The 19,451-nt window shown below is 37.4% G+C and overlaps 1 protein-coding gene across 5 annotated transcripts in view; it reads left to right on the top strand.

Moving 5' to 3' along the window:
• Window positions 1-388: 388 nt before the first annotated feature.
• Window positions 389-19,451, top strand: part of TBC1D19 (TBC1 domain family member 19) — a 43,839-nt gene continuing 24,776 nt past the window's right edge. The window contains exons 1-7 of one of the 5 annotated variants that reach the window (XM_030449753.1): window positions 389-628; window positions 10,378-10,458; window positions 10,585-10,657; window positions 11,415-11,460; window positions 13,234-13,309; window positions 18,310-18,384; window positions 19,346-19,409. In XM_030449753.1, coding sequence (XP_030305613.1) covers window positions 530-628; window positions 10,378-10,458; window positions 10,585-10,657; window positions 11,415-11,460; window positions 13,234-13,309; window positions 18,310-18,384; window positions 19,346-19,409 — 514 coding nt within the window. In that variant the 5' untranslated portion in view covers window positions 389-529. Of the gene's footprint in view, window positions 629-6,744; window positions 6,796-7,523; window positions 7,588-10,377; window positions 10,459-10,584; window positions 10,658-11,414; window positions 11,461-13,233; window positions 13,310-18,309; window positions 18,385-19,345; window positions 19,410-19,451 lie in introns of those variants that run through there. The other 4 variants (XM_030449757.1, XM_030449755.1, XM_030449756.1 and 1 more) reach the window with 4 other exon arrangements.

The raw sequence follows: 19,451 nt of genomic DNA on the forward strand, positions 1-19,451 counted from the left end.
CCAACCTCCTTTCAGGGAGTGGTAGAGAGGAATGAGGTCTCCTCTGAGCCTCCTCCAGAAGGCTTTTCTCCTCCTCTTTTCCCTACGCTTATTTCTGACTTCCTTTCCAGCAATGACTGAAACACTACAAACATTTATTTAGGGAAGAGAAGCAGCACACGCCATCCCGGCAGCCCTCATCCAGCCCAAGGTGTGCGCTGCCCGCAGGCTGGAGGAAGCCTGGCAGATGGAGGCACCCCCGGGGCGCTCTCCATGGCTCTGGGGTCAGCGTGGGGCCTCCTGAGCTGAGCTCCGAGGGGCCCGTGGGGTCTGGGCCGTCCCGGGTCGCGGAGGTCACGGCGCTCCACTCCACGCACCGTTTGCGGAGGGGAACTTTTCAGTCAGGCTTCGCTTTCCACCCGGACGCCGCCGGTGAGGACCGAGCCCGCTCCTGCCAGTTGCCTGGCAACGCCGGAGGAGGAGGCGAGGTTCGGCGGTGAAAGCGTTCCGGTGCCGCAGCCCTCCCGCCGGTCCGGGCCGCCGAACCGCGATGCTGGACCAGGACAGCGGGCTGTCCCTCACCATAGCGCGGATCGTGCAGCGGCTGAAGGGCTCCAGCCTCCACTCCCACCTGGAGCGACAGGCCCGGGTGAGCCCCGAGCTGGCACTGTGCCCTCAGGCCCGCCTCCCTTTCCCCTTTCCCCTCCCTGATGCTTTGTTCCGGGCCGTCTCCCTCGGCCCGGCCCTGCCCAACCCGGTCCGCTTCAGCCTCCGGCGGGGCAGGGGGCCCGCACCTTCCTCTCCTTCCCCCCTGTGCTCTTTACCGGGGCCGGAGAACGAGCTGGTTGGTTTCTAGAGCTGTATTTAGCATTTCATCCCCTGGGACTGAAGGATTTCTTAGGGAATGTGAAGGCTGAACTCTTGAAATCTGGAGGCTTCAAACAGTTCCTAAGTTGATTCGCTTTATCTTTTAATCTCGTCTTTGGAAAGCTTTAAATATCCCACCTCCACCCCCCCAGACTCTTTCTTCTTTCCCTAAGAAAATGAGGATTTGGGGAAAGGAAGTGAAAATAAATGAAAAACTCACACGAAAGCACATTTTAGTAGTTGGGAAAAGATTTTTTATATATATATATATATTTAGTAACTTATCTACATGCAAACCGGATTTTCATATTTCAGCAGAACTTCATTTAGGATGCTTCAGATTAAAATTGTGTTAATGGTGATGACCTTAGTAGAATAGAAGTGGAGTAGTGGTGCTGTAAGGATTATTGTGCATTACTGAATTATTTCGGTGTGGGGTTTTTTGTTTGCCCATTTGTTTTGCTAACAGTGCTTAAAATTGTACAGATTTTTTTCAGGATAGAATGTCCAATGCCTTTGTTGTTAGTTTTTGTTTGTTTGTTTGTTTAATGGAACATAATTTTCTTCTTGGAATGTCTCTAGAGATTTCCATAGCAAGTGGAATCCCTGCCTGCCTTTTCAGTTTTTTTGTTATGTTTTAAAATTTGCTGGTTTGGTCTCTAAATGCTATTTTTAAATATTTGTCCATTTTACTCCTCATGACTGACTTCTCTTCCTATGTCAGTAATCAAATGTTCATGGCTTGAAGAGGGCTGGAATAACAAAGGAGCAGAGATGCTGGGTTCTGCTAAGTGTTGTGGAGTTCAGTGGTGGCCTGACATGAGGTGTGGAGAACCAAATTCAAGATTGTCCTCAATATAGGCAGTGATGGATTTTCAGAACAGGAACTCACTTTAAACAACTCTGTTACTGCTTACAATAAACCTGTACCTGCTCATCTCTGTGCTCATTCTGTTGTCTGTCTCCTGTGAAACCTGGTTTCACAGTCATTTGATATTTTTGCATGATTGTTTTGAAACACAGGGAAGCTTGGTCTCATCAGGACTTGGATGGGTGTTTAAATGCTGCAGGTGGATGGCTTTTATTCTACAGCCATTTTGTACAAGGTGGACACTGAGGACCTTATCACTGCCCTTCCTTGGTGCTGTTTGATGTCTGAAAGAGCAGTTAAATGCCTAAATCCCTCCCTGCCTGTGGTTTATCCATTTACTCAAGACAAACAGAAGTGCTGCATAGTTAAAGCATAAAAGTAACCTATAAAATAAATCAACCATGGTGTGCTGACCAGAGCCAGATCTGTCCTGGTGGCTTTGCAGCACACTGTTTTACAAATTTCTTGGAGAAGAAAAAAAAATGTGTATATATAGGTCAGAGGATTATTCTAGTAATGTGAAGTACTAAGAGTAAAATAAAGAGGGCAACAAATATTCAGGTTGATGCCTAATGTAGGTGTTTGAAGAGTTTGCAATAGTTTAAACCAGAGCTATAGTTCAATGTAGTGATCCAAAAGACTGAAGGTTTTAGATATATCAATGAAAGGATTTCTGGGTGTAGAAAGTCATCTTTTGGAGCTTGTTAATTTAATGGGGCTAAATATGTACCTTGTTCATCAGGAATTGGTATGTTCTCCTTGATCTTGAAGTTTTTTTATTGGCTTGGCATGCATTTATGGTCTTTCTTGTACAGTATAGACTTGTCTTATTCATAATGCTTGTATAGTCAGATTATTGCTGTGGCAAAGGCCCTATCAATAGGTTTCTTACCTTCTCTCCATCCCACAGGAGTTGTACTGAGTTCCAGTTTCTGAATTTTTCTACTTTCTGTGTTCATTAGTGCTTGATTTCTGTCCCATGACATGGGGTATTTCTGTAGTTGCTTTGGCAGATATGAAACCTTTGCTGTTGCTGTGCATCACACCTGGACTACAGTTGCTTCATTGTATCTGGTATGGTTTTTATCTGCTGGTGAACAGTTTCTGAAATATGCTTAGTCTACATGGTTGCAATATTCATCTATAGGTATTCCCTTTTTCTTTTATTTTTAAGCTGCTTTTTTTTTTTTTTTTTTTGGGAAGCACAATGTGTTTTGAGAATAAAACCTCAGAATAAAGCTTACTTACTGTTTTGGATAGTTATGCTGCAGATTGTTGTTTATATATTATTTTATATATTAATGTGTTGGTGAAGAAATTGATATTGTTGATACTCCTTTCTGAAGAGTATCAACTATCTCTGAAAACAGAAGAGTCAGAATGGATCATGAGGTCCATTAAAACATTGCCTGACATTTTTGAGAGTAGTCTCACAGTGTTTTAACTGTTAACAAAACCTCTGCTTTCTCATCTCTTCTTTTAATGCTTAGGAAGGAGATGTCAAAACAAACAGTTTCTTTCATGAATTAATAGGGTTTTGGGGAAAACACAATATCCTGACATGATTTGTGTGGGTTGACAGAGTAGCCCTGTGGTTATGAACTGCTCACACCAGGGCTCAGGGCTCATCTCAAGAAGCAAGAGAGCATCTCAAGAACAATCTCTTTGCAATAAGTTTGGCATGGGTGACAAATTATTTGCTGTCACAGCTTTTGCTCTGGGAATACCAAGATAATCACTTTCTTGTTGCAAAGACTCAAGTAGAAGTAGTGTCATATGCTTGTTAGTGGTGATTAGGAAAATGAATGTTGCTTTGATTTTGTAGGCTGAGTTTTGGTATTTTGATAATGTGCCTTCAGTTAATGCAAAGAGATTAGTACAGGAGGAAGGAGTTGAAGTGGGCCTGCCATTTGTTTTGGAATTTTTGTAGTGGTTTGAAATATAAGAGTAACAGTTACAAAGAACCAAAGTATTAGATAGGAGCTTTTCAACAGCTAAAATTGTTGCTGGGGTTATTGGGGCTTCAGCAATCTGATGGCTGTTTCTCACGTGTAACTTTCACTGTGTGAGTTAGTAGCTAAACTTGATTCCTTTTTCCTAAGTTTTCTCAAATGTAAAGTTTTTAAGGTTAAAAGCTAGATGTGGCTAGAAAAACTGAGACATAGACATCTTCAATCACAAAATGTAGTTTGAAAATAAGGTGGGGTGGGGTTTTTTTTAGTTTTTTTTTTTTAATTCAAATCTTGTTCAGATTTTATTGTGGGGCAAATCTTTGTCAGTGAATTGCCAATAAAAAAGGAATAGTTCAGCCTTGAAAAAAATGCTGTCTTTTTAACACATTTGCATTTGCATATAATTCAGAAACTTTGTGTTTCATCATGTTTTAAGGAATCCAGGCTTTTTAAATTAATTAAGATTAATAGATCTTAATTTTTGTCCTCCACAAACCTCTGATAGAAATCAGACTCTGAGCTGCCTGGAACCTCTGGTGACCATGGGCAAATAACAAGGAAAGTTAAAAAACAAAACCAAAAAACCACAAAACCCAACAAAACAAAAGCTTCAATAGTATATTCCTAAACAACTTTTCTAAAACAAGAGGTGAAAATAAAACAAAATAAAAAAGTTCTAAATTATATTTCAAGTTTATGAAGAAAAACTCTCAGTACAAAGAACCCCTCCAGGCATTTGTATGTAGACATTCTCTGATGTGTTTCTTCTAGATATGGCTGTAATGGGACAACCTGAAGGAGAGCTGGTAGAAAACCAGAAATATTGTTATCAAAATAGGCTAAAAGTGGTAACTTGCACGTTAGAACCACCATAACACCCCACCTCACTCTGATAATTGAGTTTTAAGTTTGAGAGTGAGATATTACGTTGGGAGGTACCTGAAGGGGTGAACAAGGTGTGGGGAGGAGATGTGCCAGGATAGGTCATGGCCAGAATGATTTCCTGCAGAGGGGACTCTGCTGTCACTCATTGAGTAGACCTGTGACTACTGCCTGAAAGGTTTAAAGAAAATACTGATCAAAGTGAGAAGTAAGGTTCCTCACAAGGCTTCAAATGGGCAAAGAAGGAGAGGAGCTTGCTTTGGGAGTATGTAGCTGGGGTATTGCCTGTCTGTGAGCTTCTAAAGGGAGTACAGATAAACATCTTGGAGTCATTTATGTGACATGGTCTGAGGGTCTTACTTTTCTAACATTTTTCTTCCAACAGTTGAAAAAAGAAATTGATATTGATCCCTACTCAAGTAAATGACCAAATTACGACTGAGAATGTTTCTGTGAAATGTGGCATTTAATAAAAATTAGCAAGTGAGTCATGAGTCATTATAGATAATTAATTATTCCTTTTCCTGCATTGTATTTATCAAAGGGCTTACTATTCCTCCTCCCCCCTCCGGTAAAGCTTGTACTTTGGTTTAAGTGGTTCAGTAATAATATTTGCAGTGTAATGAATTTTAAACTGAATATAGTTCTGAATATGTTGAACTGATTATGGAGTTCAGAAGATTGTTTGTTTTGCCTTTTGTGTGTGTGCTTTATTTGCAGCTCTATTTTTATATTGAAATAAAACCTAGAAATGTTATTTAAAAATAAAAACTATCTTATTAAAAATGTATCTTATATATCTTGTAGAATAGCATAATATTTGAGCTGTATTTCTGTGTGAGAGTGGTTGAAGCTCTCTTCTTTTAACTGCTAGATTACTTTTATTTATATAAGAAAGTTCAAAGGACTTTTCCCCATAATGTAATTACTATAGCAATGTACAAAGTTTAAAAAATTGTCTGTGTAAACAGGGTTTTACACTTACTGGAACTGGATTTATGCTCAGAGTGATTCTTCTTTCTGTTATAGAAATGTATGAACAAAACCTTAAATAATTCCTTTAAGTTTGGATGGTTTTGAGTTTAGAGAGTGTATACAGTTAAATTGTTATGGTCATATTTGAAGTGTTTTTTAACAAGTTGGCTTGATCCTGATTAAATCTAGTTATAGCAGAATGGAGCTTGTGAAAAAAGATGAATACTTATTTCATTTAATTTCTTATGCTGAAGTTGGACTTCTTTGAGGTAGTGTGCTTTGTTGTAATTTGGGAAATAAGAGCAATAAAAGCTAAAAACATTGTGCACTTGTTCAAAATAATAATGAACAGTAATAAATGTTTAGAGAGCATACATGCTTGTGTAAAGCAAAAAGGCTTTGAAGAGGAATTGTCGTTGATAGCCTGTAAAAATATTTAGATTGCGTAAGGTTATTTGCAGAGCTGTTTGCAGCAGGATAAAAAAATGTGTTCACCTGATGCAGTTCCACATTTCAGTAGAATTGTATCACTTCTGTGCAATGTTTATTCTTGTTGAGAAAAGAAATAGTTTAACAGTGGAGTTATGCTGGAACACTTTGTTCTGTCAAGCCTCCTTTTCCTAGTATTTTGCTGGTCCTCTAAGTATTTTCTTACAGTGCTTTGAGTGCTGTGCCTTGATGGCTCATCTGTCCTCTTGCATGATCAGTGCTGCTCCAGTCATGATGACTGAATGCCATTTCCAAATTTAGGTGCTAATTTGCATATAGATTTGTCACTTGTGTTCACTTGCTCTACAAATCAATTTACTACAGGCATTAACTTTTTCCAGCTAGCTCTGTGCTATCCCTCTGTTTTTAGCCAGAGTATTGTTGAGTGTCTCGATTTTCACCTGTCTTGGCATGCAAATACAGAAAGTGTAACCCATTTGGAGTATCCCTCATGATGGTACCTGCCCAGATCTCAGCAGGTTATCTTACCAAAATCAAAAGCAGAGAGGATGTGCACTGATCATCCACACAGAGGATTGCCAGTGATCCTTAAGCCTCCTTTCAGAAGGTTTGGCAAAATATTTAAACTGTCTTTCCTATACAGCTGAAGGACAAGAGGGTGTCAACAAATGCTGTGATGATAGCTTGTTTTGTGAAGGAAAATCTTGGTTTGCTAGAAGCTGACCCAGACTGCAGATAAATGTGAGCACCCAGCAGCTGAAGCCTGTTGCCCTATGCATAAGAATATGCACAGTGCCAGCTATACTGGAAAAGAAACTGGTAGACATTAACTTTTATTAAAATTCTTTGTTATTGCTTGCTGAATTGTGCTGCATTTATCCCTGTCTCCTCTTAGGACTCTGTTGGCTTGACTGAGCCCCACTGGATAGTGTGATTTCTCCTCTGGCCTGGGTGCCACTCTTTGCCCACCTGGATTGTTACCTTATATTGCTTATTCTCTTTTACTCTGCTTGTGATAGCCTCCTGATAGTACCAGAGGTTTCTTTAAAAAAGGAAGATACTTGTTCATCAAGATGTGTGTATTGAAGTTGGAGAGCCTTGGTATGTGCTGCATTTTGATCAGGCAGGAAATTAATTCAGTTCATCGGGATGAATTTCATCAAGGATTTTTTTTCCCAATAAACCTTAGCCAGACATTTTTATCAGTGGAAATCACAGTAATGCTTGTTATATAAATAAAATTTTGTCAATGTGTTTTTCTTTGTACCAAAAAACATAGTGGGTGAAAATGCAAAGGATACTTAGTATATTGTATCAAGCAGTTCTCAAAAAATAAACCCTACCAAAATACCCACGTGTTTTTTGCAATGTAGTGCAATGCAGAAATAAGCTAGACCAGTTAGTCCAAATGGAAAATAAAAGTGTATGAGTGATGTGGTCTAATAATTTTGAAACATTGGCACTGGCGAGTCCTCTTGACTCAACTAATTGAAACAACTCTTCTTGAAACAACTCATTTCTTCTTTGGTTATGTTACACACCTCTAGGGTATGCTGCTTGGTGTTAGCAGTGCCTGCTGGCTGGACCACCTGCCAGATTCTCACCTTTCAGGTATCTGATTTCTGATTTGAGAACTGATCAGCAAGGTATGCAGTGAGTCAAGAACAGTTTCTGGGGCTCCGTAGCTCTGTGTAACTCTGTAGGAATATCATAGAATCATAGAATCGACTGGGTTGGAAGGGACCTCAGAGATCATCAAGTCCAACCCTTGATCCACTACCATTGCAGTTACTAGACCATGGCACTGAGTGCCACATCCAGTCTCTTTTTAAATATGAATATATGGAACATAATCCAGAAGTAAACAAAAAGAGAAGTGGAAATGGGAGGAGGCTTTGGCATTTGCATCTGAAATTACATGAGTGGGGACAGAAGTGCCCCCATAATTTGGGGGACAATTTTAATGTTTCTTACATGAAAATTTGTCTCAGAGGAGCATTCTGCAAAGGACATAGGAAACAGGCTAAAAAGAAAAGTTTGGGTAAATTAAAGATTAGCATTGGAATATTTGCTGCAGTTGCAGCAGGGCTTGGAACAATGAAACTGAATTAGGCTGAATAAATGGGCAGAAGAGGTGAAGGTAATTGGTGGAGGTCATGCACTGATGTAATCCTTGGAGAAAGTTTTCCCTGAAGGGCTCTCATGCTTCCTTCTGCTCTGCCACCCTGCTGCATACAATAGTCACTGTTTTGGGTTTCTTTTCTTCTGCAGCAGGGGAGCAGGCTCTGCTGGGAACAGCAGTTCAGAAGAAAGTCCCCTGTTGTATCTTTGTTGCTGGCAGGGAAAATGGGAAGTCAGATGTTTATCCCCTTTATCCCCTCTAATGCAATGTGCCATAGCAATTCACCAGATTTCCAGAAAGCCACATACACACACACAAAGAAAGAATCATCACTATGCTTGTCAGACCTTAATGAGCCAAAAGCTCACAAATTTTACAGATGTGTGAATAGCAGAGAATTAAAATACTATTTTCCTGTTTGCACTTTGTCACTTCTTTCTCTGTTTACAGGGTAAAGATAATAAACCCACTTTTTATTAGATTGTAAAGCTTTTTTGTTGCTGTCGTCAAATGAATTGAATTTGTGAGGGATTTTTTTGTGTATCTAAAAAGGATTTTGCAGCTTGTGTACCAGACCCTACAGATAAATGCCTCACGCAGCTTAGGATAAAAAAATGGCTGTATTTAACCCAGAAGACAAAGTTGAACATCTACAGAAGTGTGTGCAACAACTTCTGAGAAAAACAGCAAGGCCAGTTTGATGCATGTTACTTTAAATAAAGTTCCTACAAGAGGTACAAACCTGCTGCCTTGCAGCAGGAAGATTAAACACAGCCTGACATATATCAATCAGATGGACATAGGACTTAACCATCAAAGTAGGTTCAGAAGGAATCATTTATGAGATACTCATTGAGGCTGTTGCTTAAAAGGGTTTTTGGGCACCTGCCCAAGAACTCGCATGGATATCTTCCTGTGCTTCTCTGCCTTTAGCAATGATCCTTTGCCTGTCTTTACCATTGAGCTGAACAGAATGTATCTTTGTCATTTGACACAGGTTGTGCAACTCACCACACCTTAAGCTTTGCTCTTTTGACCTCCTTTCTTTCTCAGAAAGCATGCTTGCAGTCTCGTTACTGTTGCAGTCTATACACCAAATACAAAAGCCTTCCTTACCTGTAATGGCAAGCACAATGATTTAAAATAGGAGCAGAAAGGCTCTGCTTTATTTGCCATCCCCCCCATTTCAACTTGGTAAAATGGAAAGAGTTTCTTAAAATTTTTCATTGTGAATTCATCCAGACCATTTTTCCCAGCAAGGTGTGCAGCACAGCAAAACCCATTTCTGTGTCAACACTGTGAGGCAAATGATAGGATTGTGGAGTTTGGGAGCTGTGTGTGACAGACTTAAAGCAGACCATGTTCTCATCAGTGCTATTAGGGCAGGCTGCACAAGCCCATGAAAATTTATATTTAATTGCAGCATAATTTATTGCAGCTATATATATATCTAGCATATCTATATATGATATATCTAGCATATGGCAGAGCAGCTTTTGGTAAGTGGTACCTCACATTTCTAGTTAGGTGATGTGGCCTTTTGCATCTAACATATGCCTTGAGCTGTCATGACAGTGGAGTAATTTACACACAGATCTCCTGGTGTTTGCTTTTGTTGTGTGGTTTTGGTTTTCTTTTAGTGTTTGGTTTTCTGGTTTTTTGTGGGTTTTTTTTAGTTACCAACCAGAGTTGCTATTCTTTTCTAAATGCCTAGCTTTATCCTCTGGTGTTTATTAGCTGTTACTGATTATATTCCATGTTTAGGAAAAGTTGATTAGAAGGCACTTCACAGAAACTCCCCAATTTCTGCTTGTTGTCCTTTTGGGTCTTTATGGTCTATTTGTTTTCTCCTCTTGGTATAAATACAGAAGCAGGAGATGCTGCTGCTGCTGCTGTTGCTGCAAAATTTGCAGCTACATTTGAGTGGTAGTGACATGGTATGGTTTTAAAACTCTTTGGTGCCTAATAGTCTGTGTTGAGTGTGTTTCATTCCAAGAGGCTGCAGTGGGGAATGTTTGGTCCACAGTTTTTATTTGACTTTGAAGATAACATTTCTTATATGAAAGAGGTAGACTGTGGGAGGGTAAGTGAGAAGTTACAGAACATTTTCAGTTTGATTCTTTAACCTAAAATAATGGTGAATGGCTTTTAGTTTTTTAGTTATTTACCTTATGACCAATCTAGCATTTATGCTAAGTATTTGGGATACTTGTTTGGAATATTAAGCATGTATGTCACCAGATACTCCCTCTCCCTTCTTTTTTCTTTCCCACATACAGCTTTTAGCACTGATGTATAACCAAAGACACCGAGTGAGGAAAAAGTTGGCTGGTTTTTTTGGCTGCTACTACCATTGTCAAGTTAGTAAGAAGCAGTTTACTGTGTGTGTTAGCCTATATGTTTCTGGTTTCATGACTTAAACCTCACAATTTTCTTCTTTTTAGTGTTTACTTGATGCATACTTATTTATTTATCTTTCATAATAGGTTAGCCTACACAAACCAGAAATTAAGCTGGAATCACTGAAAGAAGATATTAAGGATTTTTTGAAGACATCAGGTTTGTAGTCCTTCAGTGATCCAATTGTGGATAGTATAAATATACATAAAAATATATGTGACATACATGATGAAACTGGTAGTTGGTGCAGCTTGGGGTCTTACTGCTGGCAGTAGCCAGAAGCAGATACTCAGTGATTCCAGATTTTTTAATGAGGTAAAGAAAATTAAGAGGGGAAAAAGGATTCCAGCAGCATTTTGAAAAACTTATTATGCCAACAGGTGATTTTATCATTTGATAAGATGTTGGTAATTATTTTTAGTTTGGAATGGTACAAGAGTTCAGTCTCTTCTAAAAATAGTAATTAGCACTCATAGAAGTACTCTGGAAATTTAATTGAGGTAAAATTTTCAAATTTCCACTAGAAGTTGTTGGCTATGTAACTGTAATGTGAAGATTTGCTGATAATTATTATAAGATTTGTGACAATAAGGACTGCTGTGTCTGTGAATATTTTAGGTTGTTTTAATACCATGGTGGCTTTGAAAAAAATAGCATATAATTATTTAAGCAAAATTGTTATAATTATTTGAGTAGCAAATAGAAATAAAGGATATTCAGGCTTCATACAGGTCTCAACTTGCAGTTTTCCTTGCTTTAATTAGGTAGAGTTTTCTTCGTCTCTTTCTGTCTGTCTGACAGGTAGACGTGAATTGATATAGGATGGAAAACTAGTGATGGTAAAGCAACCTCTGGTTCATATTCCATTAGTATGAATTCCTAAAGTTGCCTTCTGGATGTTTTTTTATTTTAACAGGTTGGGAAAAGAAGCTTCAGAATGCTGTTTACAGCGAACTCAATATGTGAGTTTATTTTGTATTTTTATATCATAAGTTCTACTCATGTGATTTACTTTTGATTCATTTGTGAATATAGGTGTAGGATGTGTTTCCATTATCTGCAAGATCTGTCACACTGAGGGTGCCTGCTTCATTTCTGTTTTTAAAGTGCCATTATTTCTTCTTCATCCTAGTGAAAATGTTGGACTCAAGTATCTTTTAAAAAACAAGGGGAGCAAGTATCACCACATTTTTAACTTATTGTAGTAATTACTTTGCTCTTTTACTCCTGAAGGTACCAGCAGTCTTAATTCTTATGTAGCTGAGGTAGTTGCTGCAAATGAGCTGTAGCTGTTTTTCACTGTTTAATGATGGCAATGCACATAGTTCTTGAATAACTTACTAAAGAAATGTTTAAGGGACTGGACCTCTAGACTTACCAGATCAGTGCTCATCATGCTTGGGATTCTGTGATACAGCTATAAACACACTGAAATTTGTGAAATTCCTTTTTTATTATTATTCAGTTAAGTTTGGGTTAGATTTCTGGGAAGCAGAATTTGCTTTTATGTTCTGGAAAGGTGTAAAGGTGAATTTCATAACAGGTATAGCTGTAAATGCAACTGTATAATATGAAATGTGTATGAAAATCTATTTGTGCTAATTTAAATAAGCTAACTCAAGTTACCAGTTTTGAAGAATGTGTCTTAGTAATATGAGAGACTGAATTTAGTGAAATGCTTGTAAATAGGTCTGTTAGTAAGCATTAATATTCATCATGTCTTTCAAAGGAAAACCATCTACCTGACTTTTGGGCTATTGTTTATGGTGTCTGAGTTCAGGGAAGTAAGCTACAAACATCAATGGATTTAGCTCTGGAGAATTGAAATTAGCTAAGAATACCTGATTTTCTGAGCATTGTGGAAGGGACAAGAAGCAGCATTGCTGGAATCTGTTAGTATTGATTACATTTTATGTAGAGGCACAGTTTTCCAGAGCAAATTAGTGGCAAATACCACAATGACCTGACCAGTTAAAGATGGAAATTCCTTTCATGTGATAGGAACTGAGTGTATACATATAAACAAATTAAATTTCATGATAATTGTAAGAGAAACTGTAAATTTTGTTTCATGAAAGACATTTGAGATGGTTAAAATAAAGCTGGATGAGATGTGCAATAAGTCATTGGACATAATCTGCACTACTGGGAGGCAAATCAACATTTTGGTTTGGTTTTGTTTGTTAGTTTTGTTCCAGCTTTTATAACTTGGTATAATGCAGTTTATGTGGAGATATTCATCTTTGCTTAGGTCAACACCACAAAGTTCTAATTGCTTTGGGCATGTACGTATTCACTATTGATTTTTAAAAGTATATCCTCCAAAAAATATGTTGTCTCTTGAAAAAATACAATAATGGATAGTGGAGGTTCCAGGAAGTCATAAGGATGACATAATGTGAAGATAATACACTTCTACAATACCTGATTAGTTCTTAAAATTATTTGGTTTTATTTTACAAATTTGTGATATTAAGAGGGGGTATTATTTTTAATATAAGAATTCACGTAGAAATGTAATTTAATACTTTGTTATCTTTATATTATTTGCATCCACAGGCAAAGATGAAGAAGAAATACTTCTAAAATAAATGCTTATTTTGATTTCTTGATCAACACACACAGTTGCTTTATTACTGCTGTCATGAAATAAATTATGTTTAGGTTTACAAATATAGGATTAATTAAGCAAAATAAAAATCTGAACACTTAAAATCTACTATACTTTCTTCAAGGTTTCCTTCACCCTGTCATCCTGCAGCACCACCTGAGCATATGAAAGAACCATTAGCTTATATGAGGAAAGCACAGGTTAGTTGTTACCAGTTTTACCATTTCTGTCAAGTCTTTGATTAGACTATTTGAGGTTTACTCTCTGTAATGTTGCTGTACAATTTCTAGGTTTTATATGTTAGGAAATCCACAAATTTGTAATTGTAATGAAGTTGATAATAATGTTGTATATGTGACATTTTGCATACATACAAAAGAATTCTCCATGAAAGAAGGAGGATATAGTGGCAGGTAGGTGAATGTTGTACAGTAGCTTGAAATACCTCAAGAAGGAGATTTTGATTTTGTTGGGAAGAAGCAAAAATGTATCTATAGGCCATTGCACTTAGGGTTACAAAAATATTGTTATGAAGTGACTCTGGCAGGCAGCTTTGCAGTGGAAGACAACAAGCTGCAGAGGCAGTGAGCTCTTTATGAAGAAGTGATATATTTAGAACTTAGAAATATGAAAGGAAGATGAAAAGTATAGACCTAAGGAGCTTAAGGCATATTGAAGGAGAATAAGATAAACTGAACTATAAAAGATTAAATGAGGATTTTTGGTGTCGGCAAAAAAAATATTTATGCTTTGCTGGTTTTAGTTTCTTTCACCAATATATGCCATTTGGCATTTTAAAAAATCCACATAATATGTATATAAAAAAACCAACTTCCAAAATATGATCTAAACAAAATATCTGAGATAAGGATAAAATTGTATTTAACTCAGCTGTGCCTAGAAATATATTTCAGTATTCTTTTATAAGGTGGTCAACAAATTGTGTTAATTTTTCAATCATATTGTTACATATTCCAGTAAGTCTTTTCTTGCTGCCCTGAGTTTCAGTCTTCAGCATTTGGGGACAAAGATTGTATTAGACAATTTTCATGCTGTGATGTGAAATGCAATGCCACAATTTACTGCCTGAAAATAATCACTCATCAGTTTGCTAATGTGAAAACCACAGAGATGTATCTGTGTTTTTCTAAACCAGTTTCATTGCTTATTATTTTTTAAAAGTGTATACAATGCATATGGTAGCCCATATTTTTAGCTCTATGTGGAAAGGACTTTTTTTCTAATAGTTTAGGAATGAGTAGGCAAAGTCCTATCTTTACTGGTTTCAAAAGTTCATAGCCCTATTTTGAAGAATATTGTGCATCCAAATCCTGTGGGGTGGGTTCATCCCAGTAGGCAGCTCAGCTGCTCACTCCCTCCCTCCAGTGGCATGGAGAAGAGAATTGGAAGGCTAAAAGTAAGAGAACTTGTGATAGAGGCAGATAAAGACAATAGGTAAAGCAAAAGCTGTGCATGCCAGCAAAACAAAATAGGAATTTATTCACTCCTTCCTCTTGGCAAGCAGCTGTTGAGGCATCTCCAGGGAAGCAGGACTTTGTGATGCATAAAGGTTCCTTGGGAAGACCTTAACTCCAAACATCCCCTCTTCCTCCTCCTTTCTCCCAGCTTTTAGAGCATGCTGCCACACAATGTAGCATATCCCTTTGCTCAGCCCCCTCCCAACTTCTTGGGCACCCCCAGGCAGCATGAGGAACAGAAAAGGCCTTGATGCTCTTTGTACCCACTGGTCAGCAACAGCTAAAGCAGTGCTGTGGCAACCAACCCCATTATGGTCACAAATCCAAAACACAGAACCACACCAGCTACTGTGAAGTAAATTAACTCTATTCCAGACAAAACTAGTCCTCTTTCAAATGCTTTGTTGAAATACAACTCTTCAGTAAAGGCATATGAATACTTTCCAGTCAGAAATATTGATAAAGGGTGAGGATTGTGAAATTGCGATAAATGCGCAGTTAGGAATTTAAAGTTATATTTTCTAAAACCCCTGAGGTACACGTGAGCTTTTGGTTTGCAAGATGCACAAATCTACAGCTGTAGGTCCATAAGAAAACAATCATGATCAGATCAGCTGAGCCACAGCTAGGTTTTCTTTTGTTACTCTTTCCAATTAAAGAACAATAAACAGTGTGAAAAGCTTATGGAGTCAGTGTTTCTGTGATTTTGTTTTTTTGTTTAAAATATTTGCAAATAAAATAAAATGTAAATACCACTTGGGAGAAAAATAAAAGTGGAAGCTTACCAATTCACTTCCATTAGGTATCGAAAATTATAATTAATGTTCTGAAGGTAGAAGGCTATTTTTTTTTTATTCATAGTTAGATTTTTTCCACCTTATTTTTCTTCTAGCATCACAACAGTTGGAAAAGAATTTTGGGGCTATCAGCAAAACTGGTTGAGAAACAAAAACTTGACCAAAACTGGCTAAATTATTTACTTTTTTTTTTCTTGAAAAGGGCTGATGGACTCTGAAAAAATCAACATGGCAATACTACATATTCTAATGCTGAGACTGATGAAGAAACTACTTAAGCCTCCTTCAATAGTAAATTCACCTTGCCTAGTTTCTAATTCTCATTAACACAGTAGACATCAGTGCTTAAATAATTGATAAAGCAAAATGGTGTTTTTCCTGAGAAGTATCAAAGGCAACATAAATTTTATAACATTTTTATTATTTCTCAATGAATGTCTGTTTCTTATTACAGAAGATGGAGTTGGGGATATTTGGATCTCTTTTAGATCATGTATTTAATTGGTTTCTTGTGTCCTAAATTATGCCTTTTATCAGAGGTCAAATGAAAAGTTCATAAGCATTAGAACAAGAAGCTTAGCAACGTAATTTCTCTATTTCTTTTCTTTTTGAAATGTACAGGTTTTGATTACAGAAAATGTACCAAAGGAAATGTGTGTCCAGATACCTTGAATTCTACCCAGAGAGTAGGTCTCACTAGGTACAATCTGAAAGAATCACATTTCTGTCTAGTCTTCTAGAAGAAAGAATTTTAGGATTCACTACTATGGAAAAAGCTAACTAATCCTGGCTATTTTATGCAGTTGTGACATATTGCTGTTTAGTTTTTTTGTTGTCCACCCAGTTTCATTTAACTGCAGTTAAAGTTTATAAATGACTTTGCTACAGGATAAGATAAATTCCATGTTTGAAATGTTACCAAATTGTATTACTGCCTTCCTCAGTTCCAAATATTTTACTGATTATCATTGTAACCACAGGAACCCTAGCAATGGGGGTTTTTTTTAATGTTAAATTTCTTCAGAAAATTAGAGGAATCATCTTGGAAAATTTATTGTTCACATCAATGAAATGTGTTCATGAATTCCTCCTCTGGCTTTTATTTCAGTCAAGGATACCACATTCTGTTTCTGCTCAGTGCAGCAAACTGCTCTGCTGAGGAAAGGGGAGGGCATCTTGCTTGGAGAGGCTGTGGAACCCCCACTTTGGGTTTGACTTGGTCACTTTTATTTGAGAAACTTTTTCTAGTCAGTCTTGCAGGCTGAATTATGGAACAGTTCATGAGTACCCACAAGTGATTTTTTTACTACTGTGATGCATCCCCACTGAAGTAAGAGGGTTAATGTCTGCTCTGGCAGGTGTCAGTCACACCAAAGCTCTTTGCAGTGAGCTGGCTCTTGGTCTTGCAAAGCTGCCATCTGTCTCCTCTGTGCTTCTTCATAGCTTTCATATCTTGGAGCATATCCATCATCTCCCTTTTCCCTTCTTTCCTTCCCTTCTTTCCTTCCCTTCTTTCCTTCCTTCTTTGCTTAAAATTTGATCTTTATGATTTCACTTCATTTTTTTTGAACTGCTACTAATACCTCTGTATTTTCTGCTTTCACTTGCTTATCCAATATTGCTTAGTAGTCATCTTGCTCTCTCAGTTCTCATTTCTTCTAGCAATAAACCACAACTTCTCAGCAAAACAGGGTACTGTAGGTGCTCTACACCATCCTTCCTTGTGACAATAACCAATTTGTAGCGTGTTATATTAATAATATTCTGTGTAATATTTTTATTTAAAAACACTGCCATTTGGGAAACATTCCTTATAATTTTCCTTCGATGCATTTTATTTATGCAAGAGAACGTGAAGGAGTGGCTTGACTGTGAGGAGAAGTTTCTGGTGAAAGGTAGCTATTTCATTTGATGGAAAATGTGATGAGAGGATCTTGTATATGGAAGCTGAACTGAAAGAATTATAGACAAGATATATTTTTTATTTTTTTTAAACATTTGAACATCTGCTCTTCCCTGAATTTGCTTCCTGCCTAATAAATTACAGCCTCTTATGGACAGAATTTTAAGTGTGAGTAACGTGGTTAGGCAGTAACTAACTGTTGTAGAATTTGTGTCTAGAGCAAATTACACACAATAAATAGAGCTAAATGACATTAAGAGGAGTCTTTGCATTCATTTGGGAGCCTGACTCATCATCCACAGAAAACTAAATTAAATATAAAACCCAACAGTGCTGCTGTAATCACAGAGGCAAAATCCTAAGTCAGTTAACTAGGCAGTCAATACTAGTTGTCATTAACTTCAGAGAAATTATCCATGGATTAGGCACCATATGGTAAGTTTGAAGTCTAATACAATAGGCAGAGGAATCTGCTCTTTAAGCTGTCCATTTGCTACTTCTGGTTTTCTCTTTGATTAGAGAACTGTTTTCTGTGCATTATTTTAGAACTATTTTTTTAACATTATATTTTTTTAGATTTCTCAACTTTTGATTATATCTAAGATACCTCTTGTGGAGAATGATTTGCAGTCTCTTCAGGTCACAAAGTGAAGAAGGCATTCTTTGTACATAGGTGATTGTTCTGCTTATAATAATTTGGAAAAAATGCTAAATGTTGATATATATGAGGAAGCTTGATCATTAGGCATATGTAAAAATCAGTAATTGTGACATACATGCATTTTGGAGATCTGAAATGTGAAAAACTATATGTGCTGTTCTTGTGGTATAAATAATGAAATGTGTTTACTCTGTTGTTTTCACTGGGAAAAGCACATATTCCTTAATGTTTGTGTCAGATGTCAGTCAGTGACTCTTGCTATCCTTTCTTATATATGATTTTAAAAAGCTGCTTATTGCATGATAAATGCAATTGGAGGAAAAAGAAATTCTGCATAACGGGAATTTTTTCTGTGTTTTAGGGAAGCTGGGAAAAACGAATTCTAAAGAGTCTAAACAGCATGTGCACAGAACTCAGCATACCACTAGCACAGAAGGTAATGGTTTTTTTAACTTTCTGTTGCCAAACAGACTTTTTTTTTTTCTTTTTAAATTAAGCCTCACCTCGCACACTTGTTGTTGTAATGTTCATTTTACACATGGTTGTTGAGAGCTGCAAAGCTGTAAGCCAGATAATTTTAATACAGAATAATTTTCATGGGTAACTCCATGTATACATCCGCTCAGCTTGGAGGAAGTGTGTAAGTTTATCTTCCTCTTAGCTGTTGCAGTAATTAGCCTCTTAAGGGAGCAGCACGTAGGAAAGTTAATTGCTACATTCATTGCCCTTAGTAAGAGGGGTTTTTGTGTGGAAACTCATCTGTACACCTTTTAGCTGCATGGTGTGTACAAAAGTCCACAGCACTTTGTGTACTGGAGAGAGCTGTACTCAAACTGGTCCTTTAGGAGAGAGAGATACTGGGACATTGCTAATTTTGTTTGTCATCTGTTCTGCTCTGTTTTGTTTTGTTTTATTGATTTAGAGGCTTTAATTTTAAGGATGATGGAACTGGGGAGTAGTGTTAGCATGCTTTGTTCCTCATCTTTCTCCTGCTATGTGCCTATGCTGGGCAGCAGAACCTCTGTGGTTCATCACGCAAGCTCATCATGCAGCTCTGTTTGCTTTTCATGACTGTACCAGGGACAGCAATTTTATGACAAAGTCCAACAGCTCTATGCAACAGGCAGTATATCCTCACTAATATGAAACTGACTACTAAATATCCTAATATTCATTATTAAACACATGAAAATATTTAATGGGCACCTTTTTATCTTGCAGTGGGAGTTTCTACAATATAACATACCTTCAGGCTAGGCATAATTTGTAAGCAAAAGAAACCTGTGTTGTTAGTGCTGTCTTTCTTTTAAAATGTTACATTAATTTATATATTTGAAATGGGCATGGTTTTACTCATTCTGTTAAAAAAAGAAGAGTTACTTTGTTGTGCCTTTCAGAGGCCTGTAAGTGAACAGAAAGAACTGCTTAATAAATGGAATGAAATGGGAACGGATGAGCCAGGTAAGGTCAACTGAATTTATGTTTGTACATAGAAAAAGGGCA

This window comes from Calypte anna, chromosome 4A (genome assembly GCF_003957555.1).
Source record: "Calypte anna isolate BGI_N300 chromosome 4A, bCalAnn1_v1.p, whole genome shotgun sequence".
In the NCBI taxonomy this organism is placed as follows: domain Eukaryota; kingdom Metazoa; phylum Chordata; class Aves; order Apodiformes; family Trochilidae; genus Calypte; species Calypte anna.